General features: G+C 37.3%; 1 protein-coding gene and 1 non-coding gene across 2 annotated transcripts; both read left to right on the top strand.

Annotated features, from left to right (window-relative positions):
• The first annotated feature begins 3,009 nt into the window (after window positions 1–3,009).
• Window positions 3,010–24,995, top strand: LOC140757826 (WD repeat-containing protein 44). The gene is made up of 21 exons (XM_073093696.1): window positions 3,010–3,219; window positions 4,548–4,713; window positions 5,898–6,019; window positions 7,196–7,284; window positions 7,588–7,686; window positions 8,013–8,159; window positions 8,822–8,955; window positions 9,354–9,468; window positions 9,986–10,135; window positions 10,491–10,635; window positions 10,898–11,043; window positions 11,516–11,639; window positions 15,300–15,416; window positions 16,020–16,073; window positions 16,954–17,155; window positions 17,760–17,891; window positions 20,232–20,458; window positions 20,953–21,103; window positions 21,659–22,007; window positions 22,450–22,688; window positions 23,508–24,995. Exons 1-21 carry the CDS (start codon window positions 3,152–3,154, stop codon window positions 23,646–23,648), a joined length of 3,117 nt encoding a protein of 1,038 aa, XP_072949797.1. The 5' UTR covers window positions 3,010–3,151; the 3' UTR covers window positions 23,649–24,995.
• On the top strand, window positions 6,597–6,680 carry TRNAL-CAG (transfer RNA leucine (anticodon CAG)). The gene has a single exon. It is a non-coding gene; the product is annotated as a tRNA-Leu (tRNA).
• Window positions 24,996–25,190: the final 195 nt, after the last annotated feature.

The following is a 25,190-nucleotide window of genomic DNA, read 5'->3' as shown; positions in this document are numbered from 1 at the left end:
AGTAACAGCGTCGAAAACCTTCTAAAACCGAGATGTTCTAGAAAAACCGATGTGTCATCAAAGTTTTGTATTTGAACGAGTTAAGATTCTTTTTCATTTTCCAAAAAAGTGTCATTATTTGAACATCGTCACTGATTTCTACAAAATGTGTTCTTTAACTTATAGGGGTGTAAATAATACGATTATTTTTCATTAACAACTGAAACAACTGTACCTAATTTAAAGAAATATTAATATCTTGATGTTGTATCACTAGTCACTAACTACTCTTGATTAATTAAAAAAACAATCCTCTCCCAGAATAAAAACATGCCATTGCCTATACATACATATATAAGAAGAAAGTAGGTAACTGTGAGATACACGCAAAAGTTCGAAATTACTTAAGTAATGAATACTAATTTACAAACACATACTTAGTTATTTTTGTGTTTTTCTTTTTGTATTTAGTGTAAATTAAGGTACAATAGGAAAGTCGCCAGCGCGTTACTGTCTTTTTGGAAGAGCGAATTATAAATAATCCACACTAACACTCCGGGAATCCCATATCATCGTTTCTCATCCATGACGTTTGCGGCAAAAGCGCGCGAGTAAACCGGAAAGTGTGGATTGAAATTGTATCGGTCATTAATTGTTTTTTCGCCGAAATTGGCTCCCCAGTCATACCTGCTATAGGCTACTATGTTTTAACTGTCTGACTCACTAACTTACTTTCCGGTACCAATGACCTAGTGCAAACTAGATCTAGTTCTCTAATTTCAGTTAGATCAAGGTTACTTAGAAGTAAAGGAATCTAGAGATTTTGCTTATATAACAGAAAGTTTTAAGATTTTATGCGAAATAAGATACTCGTATTATGCGCAGTTTCGCTACCGTTTACCCTAGTAGGCGGTTTAAGTAAATCTTTCGCTGAAAATCTAAGCATTTTTGAGATATTATATCTAAATTTAAACCGCTGTCAGCAAAATTCTCAAAAATTTCGTGATCCAATACCATTGTTTTCAATAATTTCTTGACTTGGGCCGTAATAAACAGATTACATATATTTTAAAAAGACAGTTACCTATTTCGAATATTTCGCTATATTTCCCTGTATACATTATTTAACAAATTCCATTCCATTTTAAATTTTAATTTTAATTCGTGGAAAAAGTCATGAATAATTTCTCTGCGCCAGGCAGTCTGAAACTGGTAGCGGCCACTGGTTCCAAACACAAAAGGATCTGACCCTCGGTCAATGGCTGCGATCAGGTGTCTCTCTCAGACAAGGTTACTGGTTTCGGGTTCAGGCGGGATAGGGCTCCAGTGGCCGTGACGGTTTGTACTAGCACAATTGTGTTTGAAGACCTGATTATCAACAATGACAACCCACAAAAACATACCCAGTGTGTTTTCTTTAGAGTCTACATTGGTATGAGCAAGGATTGTAAGGCTGGCTGGCAGAAATAGGACACTAGTTACTCCAAATACTATTATTCGAAAAACAAAACAATATAGGGATTTTGTTTGTGTTTCTATGTAGGTACCGTTAGTTAATTGTCCATCCATTGCAAATGAGGCTACGCAGCTCTTTTCCATCGAATTTTCGACTAATAAAATTAAAAAACAATTACATTACCTAATGAATAAAAAATATCTGTTTATATTTTTAAGTATCTATTTCACGTCCTTGTAGTATCGGTACCAGAATAGAGTTTCGGTATTCCCTGCCTACCGTATGAGGACACTCGGAGGACGGCCACCTGGGGAGTTTTAGTGAGTAAATTGCACATAACTGGTGATCGCTTCAACTATACCGAACACCTTCAGAAATTTTCCCCTTGCCAAAATAGGGAAAGAAACCATCACCAGTGTAGGTCTTTCATATTCATAAACAATGACATTTTATACTTATTAGTAGTATATCGATGTTCATAAAATACAGTTGTGAAGTACCTATAGTGCATACATTTTCACTTTAGGACGTTTATTAGTAATGAACTATGAGGCTTTATACTCACGCCAATATAATATAAGTACCTATTGATTAATTAATTTTACTAGTAAAAGCTTTAGTAGTAAAATATAGAAGAATGATTCTTCAATACCTTTCAGGTTTTAATGTGATTTAAAGGCAAGTCAGCAAGTAACTACTTTATACGAAGAAAGACATCGTGTGGTCTATCTATACCGGAACGAAATGATATCAGCAAAGCCGTTTTTTCAGTACCTAATTGTTGCCAAAATTCAAAAATCTATCTTAATGAAAGGCCTCCCATCGGGCTCCTTTCAGAGCGCAACCGTAAGGCGAAAAGTCTTGTTAACCACGCCTAGTTCCGCCACTGTATTCAAAATCTGGACTGCTTTGTTATAGAAAACCTTTGTCTAATAATAGATTAATAGTGATGATGATTGGATGAAAGGTGCCACTGCAGAACCTATGACAATGATTAATCTTTTCTTTGCTATATAGGAGCGGCAATAACAGTATCATAGTATATTTTACCCTGTATATAATAATACTCTATGGTACTCGTATATTTGCTGTGTAGTGGTATTGAACTAATAAAATGTACAATACTTTTATAAAATATATAGGTATATATCAGCCCCTTAAAAATGTTTTGTTCATAAACATGACAGGCCTTATATAAAATACTACTAAATAACGTTTCATATTTTAACGATAGATATAAAAATAATCATGAGATAAAAATATAAGAACTGTTTTTCGAAGTAAATCTATGGAACCCTTAAACTAAAGCGCCTGTTAGGATAATATAGCATAAAGTTCGTTTTAAAATAAGTGCGTTTATTTTTTCCAGATAACTTAAAAGTACTATGTAATTGCTCAAAAAATATAAGTTAATCAACAATATAAGCTGTTTAATAATATGGTCCATTAAAATTATTATAATGTTATTGTATTTAGTTTTGCCGAAAAGAGAGAATTCAGATTCTTAAAACTATTAAAAATGATCTTTACTGTCATTCTACTGCCAGTGCCAATGACAGCTGTGAAGTGTCAAATTGACAAGTCAAGTGTCAAATTGTCTAAAATGGTTGAAAGAGCGTTTGTTCTAAACTTTCATTTGTAAATAACTCTATTCTATGATGTAAATATCGCCATCGTGAATATTCTCAGTGAATTTGCTACATATGTTGAGTTGTCATGGGTGATAGCAGCGATTCCGAGGAGTTTTACGACGCTGAGGAGTTTACGCCCGTAAAGGGTTCTAAGTGAGTAATTTTCTTTTTTGAACGTTTTATTCGAGCATACACTTGCTATATTTGTTTTTTAATAGTCGGCCAACGAATGAGTAGTATTTAAAAGTGTGCATAGTTTATTTAAAGTAGTATTGGAGTATGTTTTTGTAGGAGTATTCTTTGGGCCCAAAACAGATGTTTCTTGTATATAGACGGCCTTGGCGAGTAGATAGGGAGTCCTAATGACCGTTTCCACTCAGGGGGAACTAATTTGCCTTAGATGTATCGCAATATATGAATTGACATGCCATCGTAAATACCTTACCTAACATTTTATGTTCAATCTGTTTTAGTTTGTTGTTTTTATCAGAGAGCAAGTATAATTTGGCACCACTTCATTACTTTAATGACTCTATTATGAAATAAATATTAATATAACTATTTTAATATTAAATTGTATTGCTAAATATAAAAAAGACAATTATTGTAGTAATTATCAATTTTGTTACAATAAGTATTTTTAATGTTATTTATTTGATAACAAAAATTTGCATTTAAATATGTAACATTAAAAGTTATGATTCAGTGTGAAGACTAAAAATTTCATAATAAATTAGTCATCATTAAGGTAAATAATATATACCTACAGTTAATATCCTCCATATTTTTTATATTTTACTCATTGTTATATGATGTAGGAAAATAGTACAAAAAATACAATAATGAGAACATTCTTTCTTATTCATTAAGTGTCATCTCATATCACCATCATCATAACACATAATTAGTAGGTTAAGAACCAATTTTCTCTTATCTCTAAATAGTTTTTGTTGCATAAACTTGTTTTAAAATAATGTGCCAAAATATTTTGCTCTTTTAGGTATAAGTATGTGTTATGTATGGTCATTATTTATTTTACTACTGCCTATTTAAGTATTAGAAGAAGTTGTGTAATATAAAAAATAAAAATATTATGTGTGAGAATAAACTAACATGGGGCAAAATATATATGTGTTGGTGTATCTTTACTTCTGGTTTGAAGTTCTTGTTAAGTTCTGTTTAGAGTTGGTATCACATGACCAAGGTGGTAGCACTACAGCCACTCAGAAGAAGTTTGTTGCTTCCATATAACAAAATAACTATTTCCAAATACATGAATTTAATAATCCTTGACAATTTTATTTTACTGAGTGTAATGAGTGGACGATAGAGTGGACGACGAAGTGACTGAGTGCAATGCAGTAGCAACTTTACATTTTAGAATCCTTTTCCAATCATATTTATATCCATTATTTACACAAGTTATATCCATTACTTACAATATTCACACCCTTTATTATGTTACTATGATTAAATTGCAGACGATCTTCAATATGCAAGAGCTTAAGTCTGACAGAGAGCACACACTCAATAGACAAGGACAAAACATTAGTTACCAAGAATGGTGATGCAGTCCAGCCCACAGCTGTTCCTACAGTGGTCACCGAGGCCCCACCTGCACAAGATGACAGGAACAGTGTTAAAAATGTAAGTACATACAATAGTAATGTTATACTAAAAAATTATCATCTCAACTTATTATTGTTTTTGATCATGAGTCCTCTCGCAAAATAAAGGCTTATGTCACCGTCATGCTGTCTTAATGTATATAGACTCACTTATAATTTTTCTAGAAAATCGTGAAAAATATATGTTGTTAGATAGTTGTTACAATTTTTTCCTTCACTGTAAAGCTACATGCTTTAATTTGCTTAATTAATGTATATAATTTCAAACATTAAAGATCAAAAAATCTGGAATTTACAACCAGAACAGAATGTAAGAGTACAAAATCAATGTAATATATTATCTATAATAGATAATCAATATTAGATAAAATATATTTTTTGAGAACTGTGAATAAAAATTAATAAAAGAGAAGGGCCATGCCATTTATGCCATAATGCCATTGAATAAATAAGCCAGTTCATATTCATAAAAAAATAGACACACGTCTTGGAAGAAGCCTTTGAAAAGTATAAAATTGGAGCATGTGTCTATAAATAAACTAAATACCAAATGAAGTGCAAACACTGTAAAGTCAGAAGGTACAGGACCCATCCACGAGAGGTTAAGTATGTCTGGCAGTAATCTCCAAATAGTGTCAATATATGTTACAAATATATTATGCTAAGGAATGTGAAATCAACCACATTATTATAAGAATTTCAATCACATAACACTATTGAATATGCAATAGCATTCATCTTCATACCAACATTTAAATAATATATACTTGCATAATAAATCTGAATTATATAGTCAAGATTTATTATGCATCTATGTATCTTCTATTATATTACATTGATTTTATAAAAATTACATCATTTTTAATGGAGTTACATATTTCTTTACTAATTAATTATTCATCATGGATGATTGCAAGATATTCAAATACTACTTCGATACAATCTGGTCTAGCTTCTGAATAAAATACTGGAATGAATTGCAGGATAAAGCTACTTTCCCAGGAGCTTTAAATTAGCGTCTCCAAGTGCATGAGCAAAATGCATTTTGTTTGAGAAATAAAGAGTGTTTCTAAATAAAATTCTATTAGCCAAAGGTATTATTACTAAATGATTAAAATGATATTGAAAAGGGGATATTTACTGTAGCTACATCAATTTATCAGCGTAAATTCTAGCTAAGACACACATATGTATATGTTTCAGGTGGTCCAGGGACGCAGGAAATTCCAGGAGTTGCGGCGCTGCATGCAGACTGAGGAGGAGGATGAGCCTGATGCTGGGGTCTCCTCCGACCATCACAGCTATGCACTGGAGCATCCATTCAAGTGAGTCTATATGTATGGGATTTCATTGCCATTCAAGATAAAATAATAGAAAATCTGTACAAAATTTGGGACTGTTTTTTCTTTAAACCAGTGTCATTGTGCAAAGTTGTAGTAAGACCTATGTGATATTTATTTTTTTAAATGAGAATGAATGCATGAGTATTAGAGATGTGCCTAATAGTGGTTTCACCGAAAAACCGAATACCAAATAATATTCGGTTTAACCTTTACCGAACCGAATATTCGGCCGAATACAAAAAGCAAAAAAGATGCCGAATACGCCGAATTCCCGAATACCAAACGAATATTCGGCGCATCTCTAATAAGTATGTATGTAATTTATAAAAAAATTCTTTCGCAATAAGAAGAGGCCCATGCCCAGCAGTGGAACAGAAATATTATGACAATGATGACAGTATTATTTTAAAATATTGTAAAATAAACCCTATATGTACAATACGATTTTAATGTTTTTTCAAAGTTCAAGGCTATATTAAAAAAATCGTGATATCTTTGTGTCAATTATATGTTGTTTATAAGTACTCGACTAATGCGCTATTTCGTCACTGTTCTATATGTCAGGATGGCCGAGCGGTCTAAGGCGCTGCGTTCAGGTCGCAGTCCACTTCTGTGGGCGTGGGTTCGAATCCCACTTCTGACAAATATTTTTTATATAAAAATATTTACTTATAAACCGATTAATATATTAATATGCATTTTTTTTTTATAAAAATAAGTGATTTCTAAAATTTATAAGAATATTCTAGTACCTGTTTTTTGTTGTTGTCTATGTCTATTAACAGTTTTATAAGGTTTTTTTTTAATGATAATTTCATTTGTGTATGTTTTGTTTATTATTTTTTAAATATCTTATAATGGTATAATATCTTTTTTATAAAAACCATTTTATTTTATTGTCACATTGCATAATTCTTGTAAGCATTCCAAATGTAAGTTTGTTAAATTGAATTATTTTTTAGGTTATAGCGTGGCATTTTGCCTATAGTATTATTATTCTATATTGCGGATAAATATTTTTTTAAATACCACTAATGAAAAAAATATAAATGTTAATGAATAGTTAAATTATGGAAATTTCTTAATGTTAAGCAAAGTTAAAATATTATAATGAATTTTATTAAATTATAATGTAACATAGAATATTTTATGTTACAGAATCATATCCCACGATACAATGAGTCTGCAAAGCATGACATCTTTGGGAAGAATTGGGAGGATTCTTAGCGGCGCTGCTGAATCTCACCGTAAGAAAACATTTGAATTTATTATGTGCATGTATTTGATTTATTTAAATAACATTATATTAATCGACAATAATAAAAATACATTAATATAGTCAAATGCAGTTATTAATCGTTTTTCAAACTCGAATAGTCCATTCAAATTATTAGTGTACTATAATACTTTTTAAATTTTTCTTTTTTTGAGACATTTCTGCATAATGGGAAAGTAATCCGATGATAATAATGAATGTAATCAAATATTTTTATGAGGGATCAACTTGTAATATTATCATTAAATAGTTTCATGTTTTTTTTTTGTTTTAGCAAACATACGGGAAGCGGCGCCCATGCCGTCGGCGTCTTCTAGAGAACCGTCAACTCTATCCGATGATCCGTTGGCCAGTGATAACCGAAATCAGAATGGTATGTATTTTTAATAAATGGTATAGATATAAAGCTAAAAAAATATTTTCTTATATAAAAATAGTGTTAATGCGTTCTAATTTGATATTTTGTTTAGGTAGAAACAATTATTTTGGGTTAAACAATTACTGTATTTCAAATGGCATTGGCATTCAAATGTCACTTAAATGCGCATGCTGGCATTTTTCCGCGTAAATTACACCGGAACAGCCATTAAATGACTGACAGAATTGTCAGCCGTTTATGGCTTCTTAATTTAATTTTAATTACAATGCGGAGATATGTATAGTTATCTGTGGTTGTTAGTTAATCCTCGTTGTGCGCAGTGCTGGCGATGGCGGAGCCGGACGTGATCGCGAGCACGAAGGCGAACAGCCTGAAGCAGGCGCGCGGCGGCGGCGCCATCGTCGCCGTCAGCGGCCGCGCCGCGCCGCCCGCCGGGCCCGTCGCGCCGCCCAGGAAGAAGAAGCGCAGTTAGTGCCTTGATTGTTGTTTGACTGATTTGTTGGTGTCAACGCAGTAACGCATCTGTATGCTGGGCAAAGGTCTCCTTCAAGAGGAAAAATGATTAGGCCGTCGACCTTGACGCAATACTGTCTCATTGCTGGGCACTGGTCTCCTCCCAGAGGAAGAAGAATTAGAACATTCAGCCAAGTGCGGATTCGTAGACTTTCATCAAGGACATGGCCGTAGTTACCACCGTATTAGCCATATCTATGATACGCGGCCCTGTGTGTATTAAATGTTATTCACAAATTTATCAAAAAAGTGCTAAAGAAAATATCACTTCAAAAATAAGACAAAAATTGAAGAATTTCCTGGTGGGTGCAACAGTTTTTAAAACAAGGCCCATCTAAAACATACTACGCCACTGGTCAAGGAAGTTGCCAATAGGAGGACCAGTTGCTAGCATAAAATTACCTGTCTACTTACATATAAATTAAAAAGTCATCTCATATATTACATTTCTATAATTTATCTTATTAAATGTAGTATTATTTAGAACATACAATATACAAATGATTAGTATATGTACATAATTATAGTAACATATATATCACTAAGCCACTTCATATTTCATTGTAATTTATTCATGAATTTAATAATAAAGCCATGAATCTTGATCTTATTACAGATAAACTCCACGGCTCCCAATCATTATCTACAACGGACGGTGACAACCTGAGCATCTGCACCACGGACACCGACGAGATACGATACAGCGTGCGACGGCCGGAGAAACCACAGCTCGACTCGTTATTGGTTGAGGTATATTTATTATTCAAATTACAATATATCAATGAATTTTTAGTAATAATATTGATTAAAAGAATATAAATATTGTGGCGGCAAATCAAGCCTGTTGCCTCCCGGCAAGTTCCTCCTACGTATTAGGCGGTAATTTCAACTTGCGTTCCAGACGGAAAATTCTTCTTGATCCTAGGGGCTAAAACTAATGCCACTTGCAGGGCGTACGCATTTACCATACCCTTACATTTTATATCGTTTGAAAGTAATAATAAAAAAAGTAAAATAAAAAAATCGAAAGTGTGACTGCACGTGAAAGATATTGTTTATTAAAAAAATTGACTGCACGTGAAAGATATTGTTTATAAAAAAATCGACATTTTATTTTGATAGTGATTTATTTTCATTTTATATTTCAGCCTTTACTGTCGAGCACATTGAACCAAACGATGGCGTTGCCAAGTCCGGCCAGCACTATCGAGTCCTTGACGAGAGAATTCCAAGATTCATTAGAATTATCACAGGCGAGATATGGTGAGTTAGTTTGAAGAAATTATTAAAAAATATTTCAAAGTACTCCTAAAGTCTAAAATGATCAGATGTGTGAAGTGGTTGATATTAATAATAAAAACAAAGGATATTCATAATTAAATATAAAATGAATTACATACATAGTTTTTGTTAAGTTTGCCTACAATATTTGCTAGCAATAAAAGTGTATTAAATAAATGTATAATAAATCATTGCTATAACTAAGAGTTAGCACTTAAGATAAGGTGGTCTGTACAAAATGTATACACGTCTGTCTATATTATATTACTAGCTGACCCGGCAAACCTTGTACCGACTCAAAATCTATTTATCAAATATATATCATATAAAATATAGCCTGTGGTACTCGTGGATAATGTAGCTTTCGAATGGTGAAATAATTTTTAAAATCGGTCCAGTAGTTTTTGAGCCTATTCATTACAATCAAACAAACAAGCAAAGTTTTCCTCTTTGTAATATTAGTATAGATTTTATTATTTAGATAAAATACGTATTTCAGCGGACATGTCGCTGCCGGTGCACGAGTCCCGCGCGAACGAGCGCGGCGCGTCGCGCGGCGGCACGCCCGCGCCCGCGCCCGCGCCGCACACCGCGCACGCCCCACACGCCGCGCTCGACGGCAAGGCCGCGTCGCTGGAGTGGTTCAAAGGTTGGTTGGTTGTGGGATGGAATGGGGATATGTATTTTGTCATGACCATTAAATTGGAAAAAAAAGTGTGAAGTGAAGAAGCCTAGTGGTTAGAAACATTCGGGTGGTCCCAGATTCAAATTTTAAGCACGCATCTCTCATTTTTTTGTAATATTATGTTACACATTAAAATTAATAATCAATTGTTTAAATGGTAAAGAAAAATATCGTAAGAAAGCCCATGTTTTTCTGTGTTGTTGTAGGTTTTCCTGTCCCCTGAGAAGTAAAAAAATAAGTTCTCAAAAGTGTTTGAAGTCTACTAATTCGGACTGGACTGTGGCGGTAGACTCACCATCAAACCAATGTGTGTGTACAGGTACGCCGGCGGCGCGTCCGGGGCCCGGCCCGAGCGGCGGCGCGGCGGCGGTGAGCGAGGACGAGCGCGCGCGCGGTGGCTCGCGCACGCACAGCGAGGGCCGCGCCGCCGCCTCCGGCACCGCCAGCCTCGGCTCCGCGACCAGGTGCGTGCCGCGCGTGTGTACGGTGCGGGGGCCGGCCCGGCCGAGGACGAGTAATCAATGGACCCTTAAAGCCTTTGACTGAAAACACAAACCCATTTTACAGTGCCACGCTTTATACTTTTTCCGACGCTGTGAGTTGCAACGGCGCGTTGGATTTCTAAAGTCTGAATTGCAGATAGATTGCGTCAACATAATTCATATAATATGTTTGTATTCCAGAATAGATTGCGCTAAATTCGCTCATAATATATTTGCATTCCAGACGTTCGGAGAGCGGTCGCGCGCGGCGGCGGTCGGCGGGCGACTCCCCGCAGGGCGGGCCGGCGCTGCGCACGCGCTCGTCGTCGGGCCACCAGCTGTCCGACATCGAGATCCTCGAGCAGGTCACCGTGCTCAACCTCGACACCGGTGCGTACACCTCTACACATACGCCAGACTGTGAGCATCCGGTGGTGCGCACGCAAAACCGCTTCTATAGATAAAGTTCTGAATTAATAATAATATCAGCATATAGAACACAAAGGTCGCATCTACACAAATTTCAATAGTTAGACAAAATTTTACTAAACTATAATTAAAGCATCTGTAGTGAGTGTATAAAGTGACATATTTTCGTCCCTAGGAAAACATACTAACCTGTGAAACCTATTATTGTTCTACTACCCAATAGTATTCTCAGGTAATCTTACTAAATGAGGGATTCTATAAACGATGAGTCGATAGTCCACCGCGCAGACAAAATGTAGATTGAATAACAGGCTTTTGTGAGGCATTTTTTTTAAATTACCCGTCTAAAGTTTTTTTAATATACGTAAGCAAACTTATGCATATTTTGCAAAAAGACAAAGTTTTACTAACTTACCTGATATTGTCTCGTCAGGTGAGCGAATGCCCCTCAGCGTGGCTGAGCACAAGCTACCCCAATGCATTAACCCGCTGAGCCTGCAGATCATGCGGCTTACCTCCGAGTACATCGGCCGCACCATCGACGACGACAACACCAGGTAACACTTGTCTTGTTATTGTTAATATGAATGAATGAGAGATTAGGTCATTCATTCATAATATACTATAGCAGTGTGCTGGCCAATGATTTTATTTATCACTGTACAGAACTATAGTTTGATTCATAATTAGGTGTCCAAAATGTTCTCTCTTTACATCTTATAAAAATGATTTATGACTCAAGTAGCACGTTCGTAATGGCCCAACTATAACTAAATAATTTAATAGCGATTTACGTTCGCCAAAAAAACGTAAATTATGAATAAAAATTAATAAGCAATATTGACTATGGGTTGTATATATCTTATTAAAAAAGGCTTTTTCAAGAAAAGATCATGGGAAAATTATGTTATGAACATAACATTCACTTGTATTAGCATGCTATAAATAGATATGCATGCTAAGTAGCGTATTTCACTGGATTAGTTAAATGTCATGACATTTTTTGTGCTTTTGCAATTTATGTATTACAAATCGTAAAGGAGGGAGTATGCATTGGTTGATATCGCACTCGTGAAATTTTTATGTAATTTAACATAAGTTCTTAATAATTTGTATAATTTCAGTGTTGAGGGTTTTTATTAAATTATAGTACTATTATAATTGGACTGGTTAAGGTAAAAATAAAATATTTGTTATAGAAATGGTCAATTTTATTGTTTGAGGGACTATTAATCCTATTATTTTGTATTTTGTATGTTTGATTTAGATGTATTTAATAATGGTAAATAATAGCACGGTGTATGTTTTTTACTTGTAGCAACGAATCTTGAGCGTTATTCAGTTTTTGTGTTTCGGAGAAACTAATTTGATGCTGGTTGACTTAATAAAAAATACGAGTGTACTTTAGACTACACGACTGAAGTAAAACTTCTTTAACTCCAGCAATAGTCGTCACAATTTAATAGGCCCATTTTGACACATGCCATCGCTACGGCACCAAGCATGTGCAACACAAATCGATAACCAAAGATACCGATTTTTACTACAAATTGATTACAACTCCATATCGTACTGTATAGATAACTTAATAGTTTGTAAACAGAATATTTGTTTACTATTTTTCTAAATCATCTTAAGATTTAATAAAAAATAGAAAAGAAAATAAATTATTTCGTAATTTAAAAAAATTAATCATTTTCAAAATATTAAATAAAGCATTTCCGTGCTATCGTAACCTGTATTTTTTTTTTTCATTTTAACATTCACTAAGGAACAAAGTTTCGGTTATTTTATTGTTGCTATGATGTAAAAGCGATAAAAAATAATTATTGGTAATTTTAAGTTTCGATTATTGAAAGTTAATCGATTATGGTTTCTTCCGTATGGTTTGAAGCCGCAAGCTGTAGCCATAAATTGTCGTAAACTGCTAAATTATCCGACTCATATAACATTGCAACGACGCCCTATGATACTTTTTGATGTAGGATAAATTGGTTTTTGGACAAATCTTAATTGAAATAAAATGTGTAATAAAATTAATAAATTCTACCAATTATTCTTGTTAATAAATTATTTCGTAATTGTATGTTTAGAAGTATGTGACTTTCCAATTACGTGTTATCGTTCATACAAGGTTAGCTCAAAAAATTTATGACATTAGGATGGCATGTGTCAAAATGGGCCTATTAAATTGTGACGACTATATATGTATAATATACTTAAACGTGAATATACATATAAAACTACATGTATTTCGACAAATATTTAAATATAGAAACATAACTCCCTCTCTTACTTATCTATCTAACTTATATCTCCCTCTCAACTTCCATTCGCGTCGCCCGTTCGCTCTTTTCGTATCGCACTCGTCACCAGTTTCCTGCCTAACTGAAGTGTGCGTAAAGAAGTTTTACTTCAAGAAGCGTATAGATAGATAAAAATGGCGGGGTTGTAGCGGGGCGGGTGCGCGGCGGGCGTGGCGCGCGCGGCTGTCGCTGCGCTGCGCCGCGTCCGCGCTCAGCCTGCGCGCGAGGTGACATCACACTATTGCTTGCTTGCTGCATTGTTATTCGTTATCAGCGCTTGGTACCTTTTATCATAGACTAGCTGACCCGGCAAACTTTTACCGCCTCAAAATCTTTTTTCAAATATATTTCATATAAAATATAGCCTATGTTCCTCGTGGATAATGCAGCTTTCGAATGGTGAAAGATTTTTTAAAATCGGTCCAGTAGTTTTTGAGCCTATTCATTACAATCAAACAAACAAACAAACAAAGTTTTCCTCTTTATAATATTAGTATAGATAGAAGTATCACAATGTGGTGCGCATCCCTAATACCAACGTTAGTAATTTCGTTGCCACGTACCATAAAGTGTGTGAGGTGCGCACCCCCTAAAACAGTAACAGCGTCAGTTTTGGTCGTGGCCAAGTCATAGATAAGTATAAATATCTCACCGCCTTGTAATTGAAGGAAGCCATTAAATGGCTGAAACGGCCGACAATTCTGTCACACATTTAATCTTGCTGTCATGATGTAATTTACGCAGAACAATGCTGACATGCGCAGTTAAGTGGTGCAAAAACACGAAATCGCAGATATAGTGCGAAAAAATATCGTTTCATTCGTAAATGATCTAAAACCACAATTTTTTAATATTTTTCAAACATGAAAATAGATCACAGTGACAATTTCAATGGTCAAAACTGGTTACGTTTTCTTGTTAGGAGTGAATAATCGTTACTAATCTATGCCTTTTATTAATAAACACAACTTACGTATGCAGAAATTTTTGTCTTGTATAATAATTTTTAGTTTAAATTCTTACGTACGTACACATGCCTTTTTTAATTGTAAAAACACTTTAAGTATTCATGAAAATGGTACCCGTAACTTCTTCGAGTATATTTCACTATTCCCATTATAGTTTCAAATTTAATCATCCTCGCACAGTTAAAACATTCGCCCCATGATTTATTAAATATAGTTCAATATATACAATTAATAAGTAAATTGAACTTTTATAAATGAATTCATAATAATATAATATTATTAAATAATTACACGCTAGAAATATATACAACTGTATAGAAATTACGGCTTTTGTACATGTGTCTTGCTTGATAATTTGTAAATGCTCCCATAGGCCTATACAGAGTAAAGCCGTATATTTTTTTTCCTAAAATAACCTTAGAAAATATCTTGTACGTTATAAATTGCTAGTATTTCGCTATATAAGTAGTTTAAAAAAAATAAGTAAAACTGCTTATACCCAAATTTAATATGTACTATAGTCATTAATCATTATTACAAATTAATAATAAAATTAAATAAGCAAATGTTGTTGGTATACGTTTTTCGTTTCCTATGTTGTGTTGATGTAAACCGTATCGTCATGTGATGTATAATGCTATGTTGTAAATGTATCGTATTGGTAAAATGCTTTTAGTATAGTATTTATTTTAAATACACAATTATTGTATGAAATTAAATATTGTGGTTAAATTATAAGAGTCAATGCCAATTTTTCTTTTGTTCAATCAATCAATATATTTGATAAATTTATATTATATTTAAAAAAATATCTCGAAATTTAAGAAAACTTATACTCGTATATTTCAGTTATTATAAAGGACCAATAAAATAGTTAATATTATACTTTTATTGACCATTATTGGACGTATACAAAATAATAAATATCCTGTTATATGTACAGAGAAACGGACGAAGAAAGCGAAAGTGTATGTACTGGCGGCGCAGAGGACGAGACTAAAGAGACCAAGCGGGAAGCCACGGACAGACAGACCACCGGTATTAAGAGGAAGACTGAAAAGTTAGTATATTTCTACATATATATTTCTTTAGTACGTTTTATTGATACTTGATTTTGTGTCATAATAAAATGAACTAAATATAAGTAATATATAGGATCCACTATTAAATTTATGTCCCTGTTATTGTTATACGTAAAATAATAAAAAAGTAATAACATTCATCTTGAGAGAATCTCCATATTGTGGAGAGTGTGTATATTAACGTGGCTTATTTTATGAACTACATCTTAGGGTACTTTTTGTTCAAAAAATTGATGATCATTGTAAGAATACTGATAAGTTTAATTTCCAAAAAACATCTAAATGAATAAGAGAACATATATTATATCGTTTTTTATTAATTATCTATATATCTATATACTCCCGAACACCACACATAATTAAAAAATGTCACATACGATACACATTACACATGTTACAATATAATTGTCAATATTAATTTTGATACATTTTAGGCTAGTCAGGTAAAAAAATCAAACATAGTTTTCTTTAAATTGTTATTTTAACTTAAGAAAGTCTTATCATGTAACTTAAATTTAAAAAATCTAAATGCATGTTTTTATTCATTCACATTAAAATATGATATTATTTTGTGGATTCAGACTAAAGCTCGCCGAACTAGTGAAGTCCCATTCGCAAGACAACATTAACGTCAGGTGAAGCTGCGAGGTGTATTGTGTTTTAAGCTTCATGAAGTTTTATTTTTGCTTCCAATCACTGATTAACATTATTCATTCTTCAGAAGCATTCGAATTTTTAATTGTGTGTATTTTGCGTTTGATTTTTATATTCAATTTTGAAGTTGATAATAATATGATTTTTATGTATTTGTCGCGTGATTTTTGAAGCTTACATGTATTTTAATAGGTCATTATTATACTTCGTATTTTATAGCTTATAGGCCCAGTATCCACCAAAGCAGAGGTGCGATGTCTCGTAAATAACCGATAGAATATCGTTATGCTCTTTACTCTTTGCTTCGCTCATATGAATATATTGTATTGGTTATTTACGAAATATCTCTACGCTTAAATTATCTCCGCTTTGGTGTATAACAGGCCTTACGTAAGTAATGCTTGATCAGGTTTTATATGAAAAATATAATTCTATTATGTATTTCAAGTTCTCATTTTTTTAATTTGATTTGTTCATTAACAGCCTTTTTGATATATCATTTTTATGTATCTCATTATATTTAAAACATATATTTCTAATAAAAAATAAGATAGTCCTTATCTATAATAGTTACATATTTTTAGTTTAAAACAAAGTTTTTTTTATCGTATGAAATGAACGCGTGGTAAAATTGTTACGCCAAATTTTGTTACGAAATTTAGTATTTTATGATATTTCCCTATTTTATTATATTAGCCTACAATATCTTCAATATTTTGTTAGTTACATCTTAAATATAAGGGTTGCAATATAATCATATTTCTGAGTAAATAGAATGAAACTTCTACATGACATTTGTTAGGTTAGGTTAGGTTAGGTTATTTATTTCGACCATCAGTACAATGACCCTACCATCCCCAGATTGAAACGTTTCTTCGGCACAACAGTGAAAAAGACGGTTGATGCCGCGAAGTCGCTCGCCCAAGAAGTGTCACACGCTAGACATAAAGAAGATGTAGCTGATATAGCGGACGATGTGCGCGGCGAACATAATATCAAATTGAAAGCGTCAAATTCCCATAAGGGCCCGTATGACTTTGACGGGTGTGTTCGATATGTTCAGGTGAGTGGGGTTCGTAAGGTATTGTAACTAATTATATTAATTTAATAATAAATGTGTATACAAGTGGGGATTTTGGATGACGATTATCTATATTTTATAAATTTTTAAATGGTAATACAATATTATGTAATAACAATAAAGCGAAAAAATAATATAGCTATGTATAACTCGACAGTACAATGATGTTACGACATGATCATGTGACAAGGAGACGTGACAATATCACGGTGACGATATGACGAATTGACAATGTTTCGTTTTGAGGAAGTGACGAGTTTATGTTATGATGAAATGACAATATGTCTATTGGACGAGGCAACAAATAGACTTTATGGCGATGTGACGTTTAGAGAATTTGACGCTGTGACGTTATGACGATGTTACTCTATAGCATTATATAGAGTGACGATGTGATAAATTACCATTGTTTCATTATGACAAAAACGGATTGATGTAATGATGAAGTGATATTGTCATTTCATAGTCGATTTGAGGAGTTGATGACGATATGATGTTACGACAATTTGACTTTCGACGAGATGATAATGTGACGATGTTATTATTATAATAGGAGGAAGTGACATTGTGTGTTCTATGGTCACAGGAAATGGGCTCGGGGCACTCGGGCGCGGTGTGGTGCTGCAAGTTCAGCGTGTGCGGGCGGCTGCTGGCCACGGCGGGCCAGGACCGCCTGCTGCGCGTCTGGGTCACCCGGGACGCGTACCCCATGTTCCAGGTAACGTCGTGTGTCAGGAGACGGGCTCGGGGCGCTCGGGCGCGGTGTGGTGCTGCAAGTTCAGCGTGTGCGGGCGGCTGCTGGCCACGGCGGGCCAGGACCGCCTGCTGCGCGTCTGGGTCACCCGGGACGCGTACCCCATGTTCCAGGTAACGTCGTGTGTCAGGAGACGGGCTCGGGGCGCTCGGGCGCGGTGTGGTGCTGCAAGTTCAGCGTGTGCGGGCGGCTGCTGGCCACGGCGGGCCAGGACCGCCTGCTGCGCGTCTGGGTCACCCGGGACGCGTACCCCATGTTCCAGGTAACGTCGTGTGTCAGGAGACGGGCTCGGGGCGCTCGGGCGCGGTGTGGTGCTGCAAGTTCAGCGTGTGCGGGCGGCTGCTGGCCACGGCGGGCCAGGACCGCCTGCTGCGCGTCTGGGTCACCCGGGACGCGTACCCCATGTTCCAGGTAACGTCGTGTGTCAGGAGACGGGCTCGGGGCGCTCGGGCGCGGTGTGGTGCTGCAAGTTCAGCGTGTGCGGGCGGCTGCTGGCCACGGCGGGCCAGGACCGCCTGCTGCGCGTCTGGGTCACCCGGGACGCGTACCCCATGTTCCAGGTAACGTCGTGTGTCAGGAGACGGGCTCGGGGCGCTCGGGCGCGGTGTGGTGCTGCAAGTTCAGCGTGTGCGGGCGGCTGCTGGCCACGGCGGGCCAGGACCGCCTGCTGCGCGTCTGGGTCACCCGGGACGCGTACCCCATGTTCCAGGTAACGTCGTGTGTCAGGAGACGGGCTCGGGGCGCTCGGGCGCGGTGTGGTGCTGCAAGTTCAGCGTGTGCGGGCGGCTGCTGGCCACGGCGGGCCAGGACCGCCTGCTGCGCGTCTGGGTCACCCGGGACGCGTACCCCATGTTCCAGGTAACGTCGTGTGTCAGGAGACGGGCTCGGGGCGCTCGGGCGCGGTGTGGTGCTGCAAGTTCAGCGTGTGCGGGCGGCTGCTGGCCACGGCGGGCCAGGACCGCCTGCTGCGCGTCTGGGTCACCCGGGACGCGTACCCCATGTTCCAGGTAACGTCGTGTGTCAGGAGACGGGCTCGGGGCGCTCGGGCGCGGTGTGGTGCTGCAAGTTCAGCGTGTGCGGGCGGCTGCTGGCCACGGCGGGCCAGGACCGCCTGCTGCGCGTCTGGGTCACCCGGGACGCGTACCCCATGTTCCAGGTAACGTCGTGTGTCAGGAGACGGGCTCGGGGCGCTCGGGCGCGGTGTGGTGCTGCAAGTTCAGCGTGTGCGGGCGGCTGCTGGCCACGGCGGGCCAGGACCGCCTGCTGCGCGTCTGGGTCACCCGGGACGCGTACCCCATGTTCCAGGTAACGTCGTGTGTCAGGAGACGGGCTCGGGGCGCTCGGGCGCGGTGTGGTGCTGCAAGTTCAGCGTGTGCGGGCGGCTGCTGGCCACGGCGGGCCAGGACCGCCTGCTGCGCGTCTGGGTCACCCGGGACGCGTACCCCATGTTCCAGGTAACGTCGTGTGTCAGGAGACGGGCTCGGGGCGCTCGGGCGCGGTGTGGTGCTGCAAGTTCAGCGTGTGCGGGCGGCTGCTGGCCACGGCGGGCCAGGACCGCCTGCTGCGCGTCTGGGTCACCCGGGACGCGTACCCCATGTTCCAGGTAACGTCGTGTGTCAGGAGACGGGCTCGGGGCGCTCGGGCGCGGTGTGGTGCTGCAAGTTCACAATACCACGTCAGTGCCACTGCAAGTCTGAGTCATTAGGGACGCATATCCTAATATCAGTTTACTCTGATTTTTATATAATTTTGAAATAAATGAAATTAATACAAATAAAGTTTTTTTTTAGTCTAGAAGGTCTGAAAGTGTGCCTTTCATTCGTATTTTGTACTAACTAAGGTCGAAGACTCGAATGAGTCATGGTAGGTACTTGCATAAAATAAGCGTGTATTCATGACGGTGGCGTAAAGGAGACTGGCGCGGCGAACGGTAGAACGAGCAATCGCGACTCGCGGTGACGAAGTACGTGAAGGCGCGAGCGAATCGATACAATAATCGGCGGCGTTACTGCTTGTTATTTTTGTTACGTACCGATTAATATACAGTCAAGAGTTTTTTATAGGTATAGGTATTTATATTCGTACATTTGCGTTTTTATATCGGTTTTACTACATACGTAATTTTATAATTTATTTTTATTTATTTTTGTTTCATTTCATTAGTTTAGAAAGTTAAATGTGATTCCAATTCAAAGAAACACTCGAAGTTTTCAAAGTAAATCTATATACATTTGTCTTTAATAAAAAACACCCTTTATAAAAATAAGAAAGAAGTACCTATTAAAAATCGTTTTATATTCCCAGGAGCTACGAACGAAATACAACGCGGAGCAGAAATCATCCCCCACGCCGTCACAAGAGTCGCTCGCGTCGCTGGCGCCGCCGCCGAGCCCGGAGCAGCCGCCCGGGCCCGCCGCGCCCTTCTGCCCGAAGCCCTTCTACGTGTACTCAGGGCACACCTCCGACCTACTCGACGTATCGTGGTCCAAGAACTACTTTATACTCTCCAGCTCCATGGACAAGACTGTCAGGTGAGGTGCATTTAGAGCGACTTTCGTCGCAGCACTGAATTCGATATACATTAATAATAAAAACAACACCTATGCAATATTTAATTACTCGGGAGCAATCAGCCAAATAACTCGCCTAATCATTTAATAATGATATATATTATAATAATAATGATATATATTATAAATATATTGCCGTGGCGTATACATGAGGCGTATACATGCTCGTCATTACAAGCATGTAATCGCCTCGCATGTGTATAGACTACAGATGCATATTCCTTTGATTCGCTCTAAAAATCCTACACCGAAAAAGTGACTAGAATCTTTGTAAACAAACTCAGTATGTCAGTGCTTCGTTAGACACTCGATGAACGGAAAGTCGAGGAAAAATTCGCTGATTTTAATTCCGCGAAAGCCACTACAATGTATTTCACCGTAATCATGATACATACATGCATCTATCCGAAATAACTTTAATATCTGAACTAACATAAATTATCAATTGTTCTTAGATTATGGCACATATCCCGCGGCGAGTGTCTCTGCTGCTTCCAACACATCGACTTCGTGACGGCCATCGTGTTCCACCCGCGGGATGACCGATACTTCCTCTCAGGCAGTCTTGATGGAAAACTCCGGCTGTGGAACATTCCTGATAAGAAGGTCAGTTCGACTGATGGGTCGTAAATTTAGTAATTTAATAGACACAAGACCGTTTCTAAAAAAAAATTCTTGAAAGTAGACTAACGGGTTCAAGTAAGTTAATGGACTCTTAACACAGGAGACAGTTTGTAAAAAGTTGGTTCGCTTTAGTCGTAGTAGGTTGAACGCTTTAGTCAGGTACTTTTATATACTTTAATGGTACATTAGTCTCAAAATTGAGGAACGAAAACATGTCGTCAAATGTCGTGAATTACGCTTCAATAGTAAAAAAAAACTAAATAACTAAACATACATTTCTCGAAATTGAGTTTACAGTTTACTTTCAAGGAAAAATATTTTAATGTTTACTGTATATTTGATTGCTAAGGCGTTCAACTGTTATGTTGCTACGCAAACATTATATGTGGACAAATTTCATTTTTTTGGGACATGCTTTCGTGAATTTATTATTAAATCTGATACTCTTTTGTTAAAAGTTGTAAGCAATGTCTATGTAATTTACTCGTAATTTATCATGCACATAAAATAATTATTTTGGTTTTTTGAATGATTCAGGTCGCAGTGTGGAACGAGGTGGACGGCAAAACGAAGTTAATAACCGCGGCAAATTTCTGCCAGAACGGCAAATTTGCCGTCGTCGGCACTTACGACGGCCGCTGCATCTTCTACACCACCGACCAATTAAAATACCATACTCAGATCGACGTGCGATCCACACGGGGGAAGAATTCTACCGGACGGAAGATAAGCGGTATCGAGCCAATGCCGAACGATGATAAGATCCTCGTGACGTCAAACGATAGCCGCATCCGGTTGTACGATCTACGTGATTTGAATCTCTCGTGCAAATACAAGGGATATGTGAATGTTTCGAGTCAGATTAAGGCGTCCTTCTCGCATGATGGTAAGTATAGATTGATCCATACTGTGATTCGTATTCAATCCGATTTGCAGATCAGATTAAGTCTCATATCGTTATGATCGTAGAAATACATTCAAATACCTATTTTTCACTTCTCTGTTGAAAATTCATTTTATTTATCCATCGCATTTGATTTTGCAATCCTTTACGCCAATCGGATTCGCAAATCGGGTCTTGATATTAATCCCATACTATCTTAAAAATCTGTTTTATCTTTAAAAAAAAATATATTTAATCGACTTCTGCACATTCAATTTTCATTCAATCCGATATACAGGGAGGATCGCGTTATCTTAAAAATTAAAGAATTTGAGTAAAGAACTTCAACGTTTTCTGTTAAATATCAGACTACGTTCGATCTGTTTCGAAAACCGGAACCGTCACGATCCGTTACGGTTCCTCGAACATAATTATCTATCCACAGGCAAGTACATCGTGAGCGGTTCAGAGAACCAGTGCATATACATCTGGAAGACTTGCCACGACTACTCAAAGTTCACGTCGGTGCGGCGCGACAGGAACGACTTCTGGGAGGGGATCAAAGCACACGCGGCGGTTGTAACTTGTGCAGTGTTCGCGCCCAATCCGGATCACTTGATCAGGATGATCGCGGAGAGAGAGGATAGGTTGGCATACCGCGGACCGGATGAGAAGGATGAAGTGGTGAGTTACACATTTTGACTAATTTTATTAATGGTATATTATCGGTTTTATACTCATTTTTGTTTTCATTTTAATTTAAAGGATATTTTCGATTTCATTTCATTTTCTAGAAATCTTAGCAGTATGTAAACAATGAAAGTGATCTTGAAGAAAAATTAAAATGTAGCTTTATATCACGGCGTGCGTAAATGGACGTTTTACGCACTCGTGTGATTGCAGTCCTCGCCTGCGGCTCGGCCTGCAAACTCACACTTGTCAGAAAAAAATTTTTCGTCCTCGTATTGTAATGTACTATTATATGTCTGTTTTGAATTAACTGCTTAATATATTTAATCGTTACTAGAAGTATTTTTTTTACATGTAACAACATTCACACTTAAACATGTTGTAAACTATTATGGTTTTAGCACATCTTCTTTTTCTTATATTTCTCTAATAAAAACACAGCATTGTACTAGCCATTAGTAGACACGAATATGATGTTCTAGTATACCTGAAAACCCTGGCACATTATATGCCATCATAAGTTGACATTGGCCTCTATAAAGCTATAAAGAAAAGGTAGGCTTGTTGCATTTTAAAAGTATCATAATAATACACCACTTTACAATTGCTCTTTTTCTTCATAAATACCTATATCCGATCGTTTATATTCGTTGACCCGTACCCAACATACACTAAAAATGACCCAGCCAGCCACGACAGGCGACATTACAAAGAAATTACTTACAAAGCGACTATTTCCGATCGTTCATATTGCATTGACCTGTACCCCCTAACAAATGCCCACAACTTACGGGTCACGTTACATCTGTCCAGAAGCCGGCAGAGAGCGGCATGGTGTCGTCCTCGCAGACGGGGCACGTGCTGGTGAGCGCGGACTTCAGCGGCTGCATCAAGGTGTTCGTGCACAAGGCCAAGCCCAAGCACAGCTCGCTGCCCGCCTCCGCGCTCGCGTGAACATCGTACTGTTTGACGAATCCGTTCTGTTAATAGTCAATCTTTCCTATTTTAAGTACTACAGATCGAAATTTGTCGATTTTTACGTAATAGACATTGTCAAATTTTGATTTTTGGTAGATAAAATTGGATAGATTGATTACTAATAGGTGTAAAGCAGCTATTTGTCGACTTGAGGTATTATATGTGTCTAGATACAACTGTGAACTACTTCATACGTGTATAAAATACATTATTTGTGACTGGATGAAACATGGACGTGAAACAACGACCACACATAATTGAAATGCGACTTAATATGTGTTTTGTCATTGAGTGGTAGTAAATCTGGCATTGACCTTTAACCAACAATCAATCTAAACACATATAATATCTTCATTATGAATTCAGAAGTGATTGGGACACTTATATAAAGGAGCAGGTGAGTGCTCCTGAGATGAGCATACAACCATTTGGGCCTGTTTCTTGTCACGCGGGCCCGTGAATTAACAGTGCTAACTGTGTAGTTTATATCACCTGAAATATTTATGAAACGGTAGAATACGAGAGGCATGCATACGAGAGGGAGACCTGATCACCAGATCCGAACGGTGCAGACCTGCGTGACAGGAAAGAGGCCCTCTACCTGCGCGTATCTGATAAGAGTATATTTGGTCATGTCATCTATTTTTAATACCATATCATGGTGCGATATTTTTGTAAAAATGGAAAGAGATCATTGGTTGTAAACGGTGTTGGAATTTTTGAGTACTGCCCTTCAAAATGTTCCTTATATATTTTCAAGTTATTAGCTATTGTTATTGATATAATATAGACATGTAACATAATGTATCATATGAAATTTACGGTCAGAAGCTAATTACAGACGGTAAACCAATCACATCCTTACTAATATTATAAATCCGAAAGTAACTCTGTCTGTCTGGTTGTCTCTTCTTCACGCCCAAACCACTGAACCGATTTTAATGAAATTTTGTACAAAGATAGTCTTAGACCCGAGAAAGGACATTGGATAGTTTTTATCCCGGAAATCCCACGGGAACTAGGGATGGCGATCTAAGATAGATTAATCGGAGGATCTCTCTTTGGACCCAAAACATCGATTATTTTAATCGATATTAGTAAGGATTGAATTGTAAACTATGCATTTGATCAAGTGATGATCTTTAGCAAAGTTGAAGGTACGAATTTTTACTTTTATGCATGTTAGTATGTTATATTATTTTCTTTTAAATGCGGGCGAAGCCGCGAGCAAAAACTAGTTGACAATAATTAAAAATATTAAATCTCCAGCACCCATTTTCATGTCTCACGGCTGGGTACAGGTCTCTCCCCACAACTGGAGAGATCTGGGTTAGTAGTCAATTTTTATTAAGGCAAACAAACATGCAGTCCATCTGATGATAAGGGATCACTGTAGCCCTTCTACCTCAAGCGTGTTGCCACTCCTATGTAAGTCAGGAGTCATCAACAACCTTCCAAAGAAAACTTTGAACTGTTTCACGCTAGAAAAAAGCGTCCTCTGCATATTAATGCTATTAT

The sequence above is a fragment of the Epargyreus clarus genome, unplaced genomic scaffold (genome assembly GCF_041222505.1).
Source record: "Epargyreus clarus isolate Ecla_fem2 unplaced genomic scaffold, WU_Ecla_fem_2.2 ptg000005l, whole genome shotgun sequence".
Lineage (NCBI taxonomy): Eukaryota > Metazoa > Arthropoda > Insecta > Lepidoptera > Hesperiidae > Epargyreus > Epargyreus clarus.
The sequence above is the reverse complement of the archived record's forward strand: the minus strand, read 5'-3'. Positions and strand labels throughout refer to the sequence as shown.

Bases quoted from the DNA above. Each gene is read 5' to 3' on its own strand.
- LOC140757826 (XM_073093696.1), top strand. From the start codon at position 3,152: ATGGGTGATAGCAGCGATTCCGAGGAGTTTTACGACGCTGAGGAGTTT. The intron at 16,074-16,953 runs GTGAAGCTGCGA...TACCATCCCCAG, and splicing joins CAAGACAACATTAACGTCAG to ATTGAAACGTTTCTTCGGCA. The intron at 22,689-23,507 runs GTGAGTTACACA...ACATCTGTCCAG, and splicing joins CGGATGAGAAGGATGAAGTG to AAGCCGGCAGAGAGCGGCAT.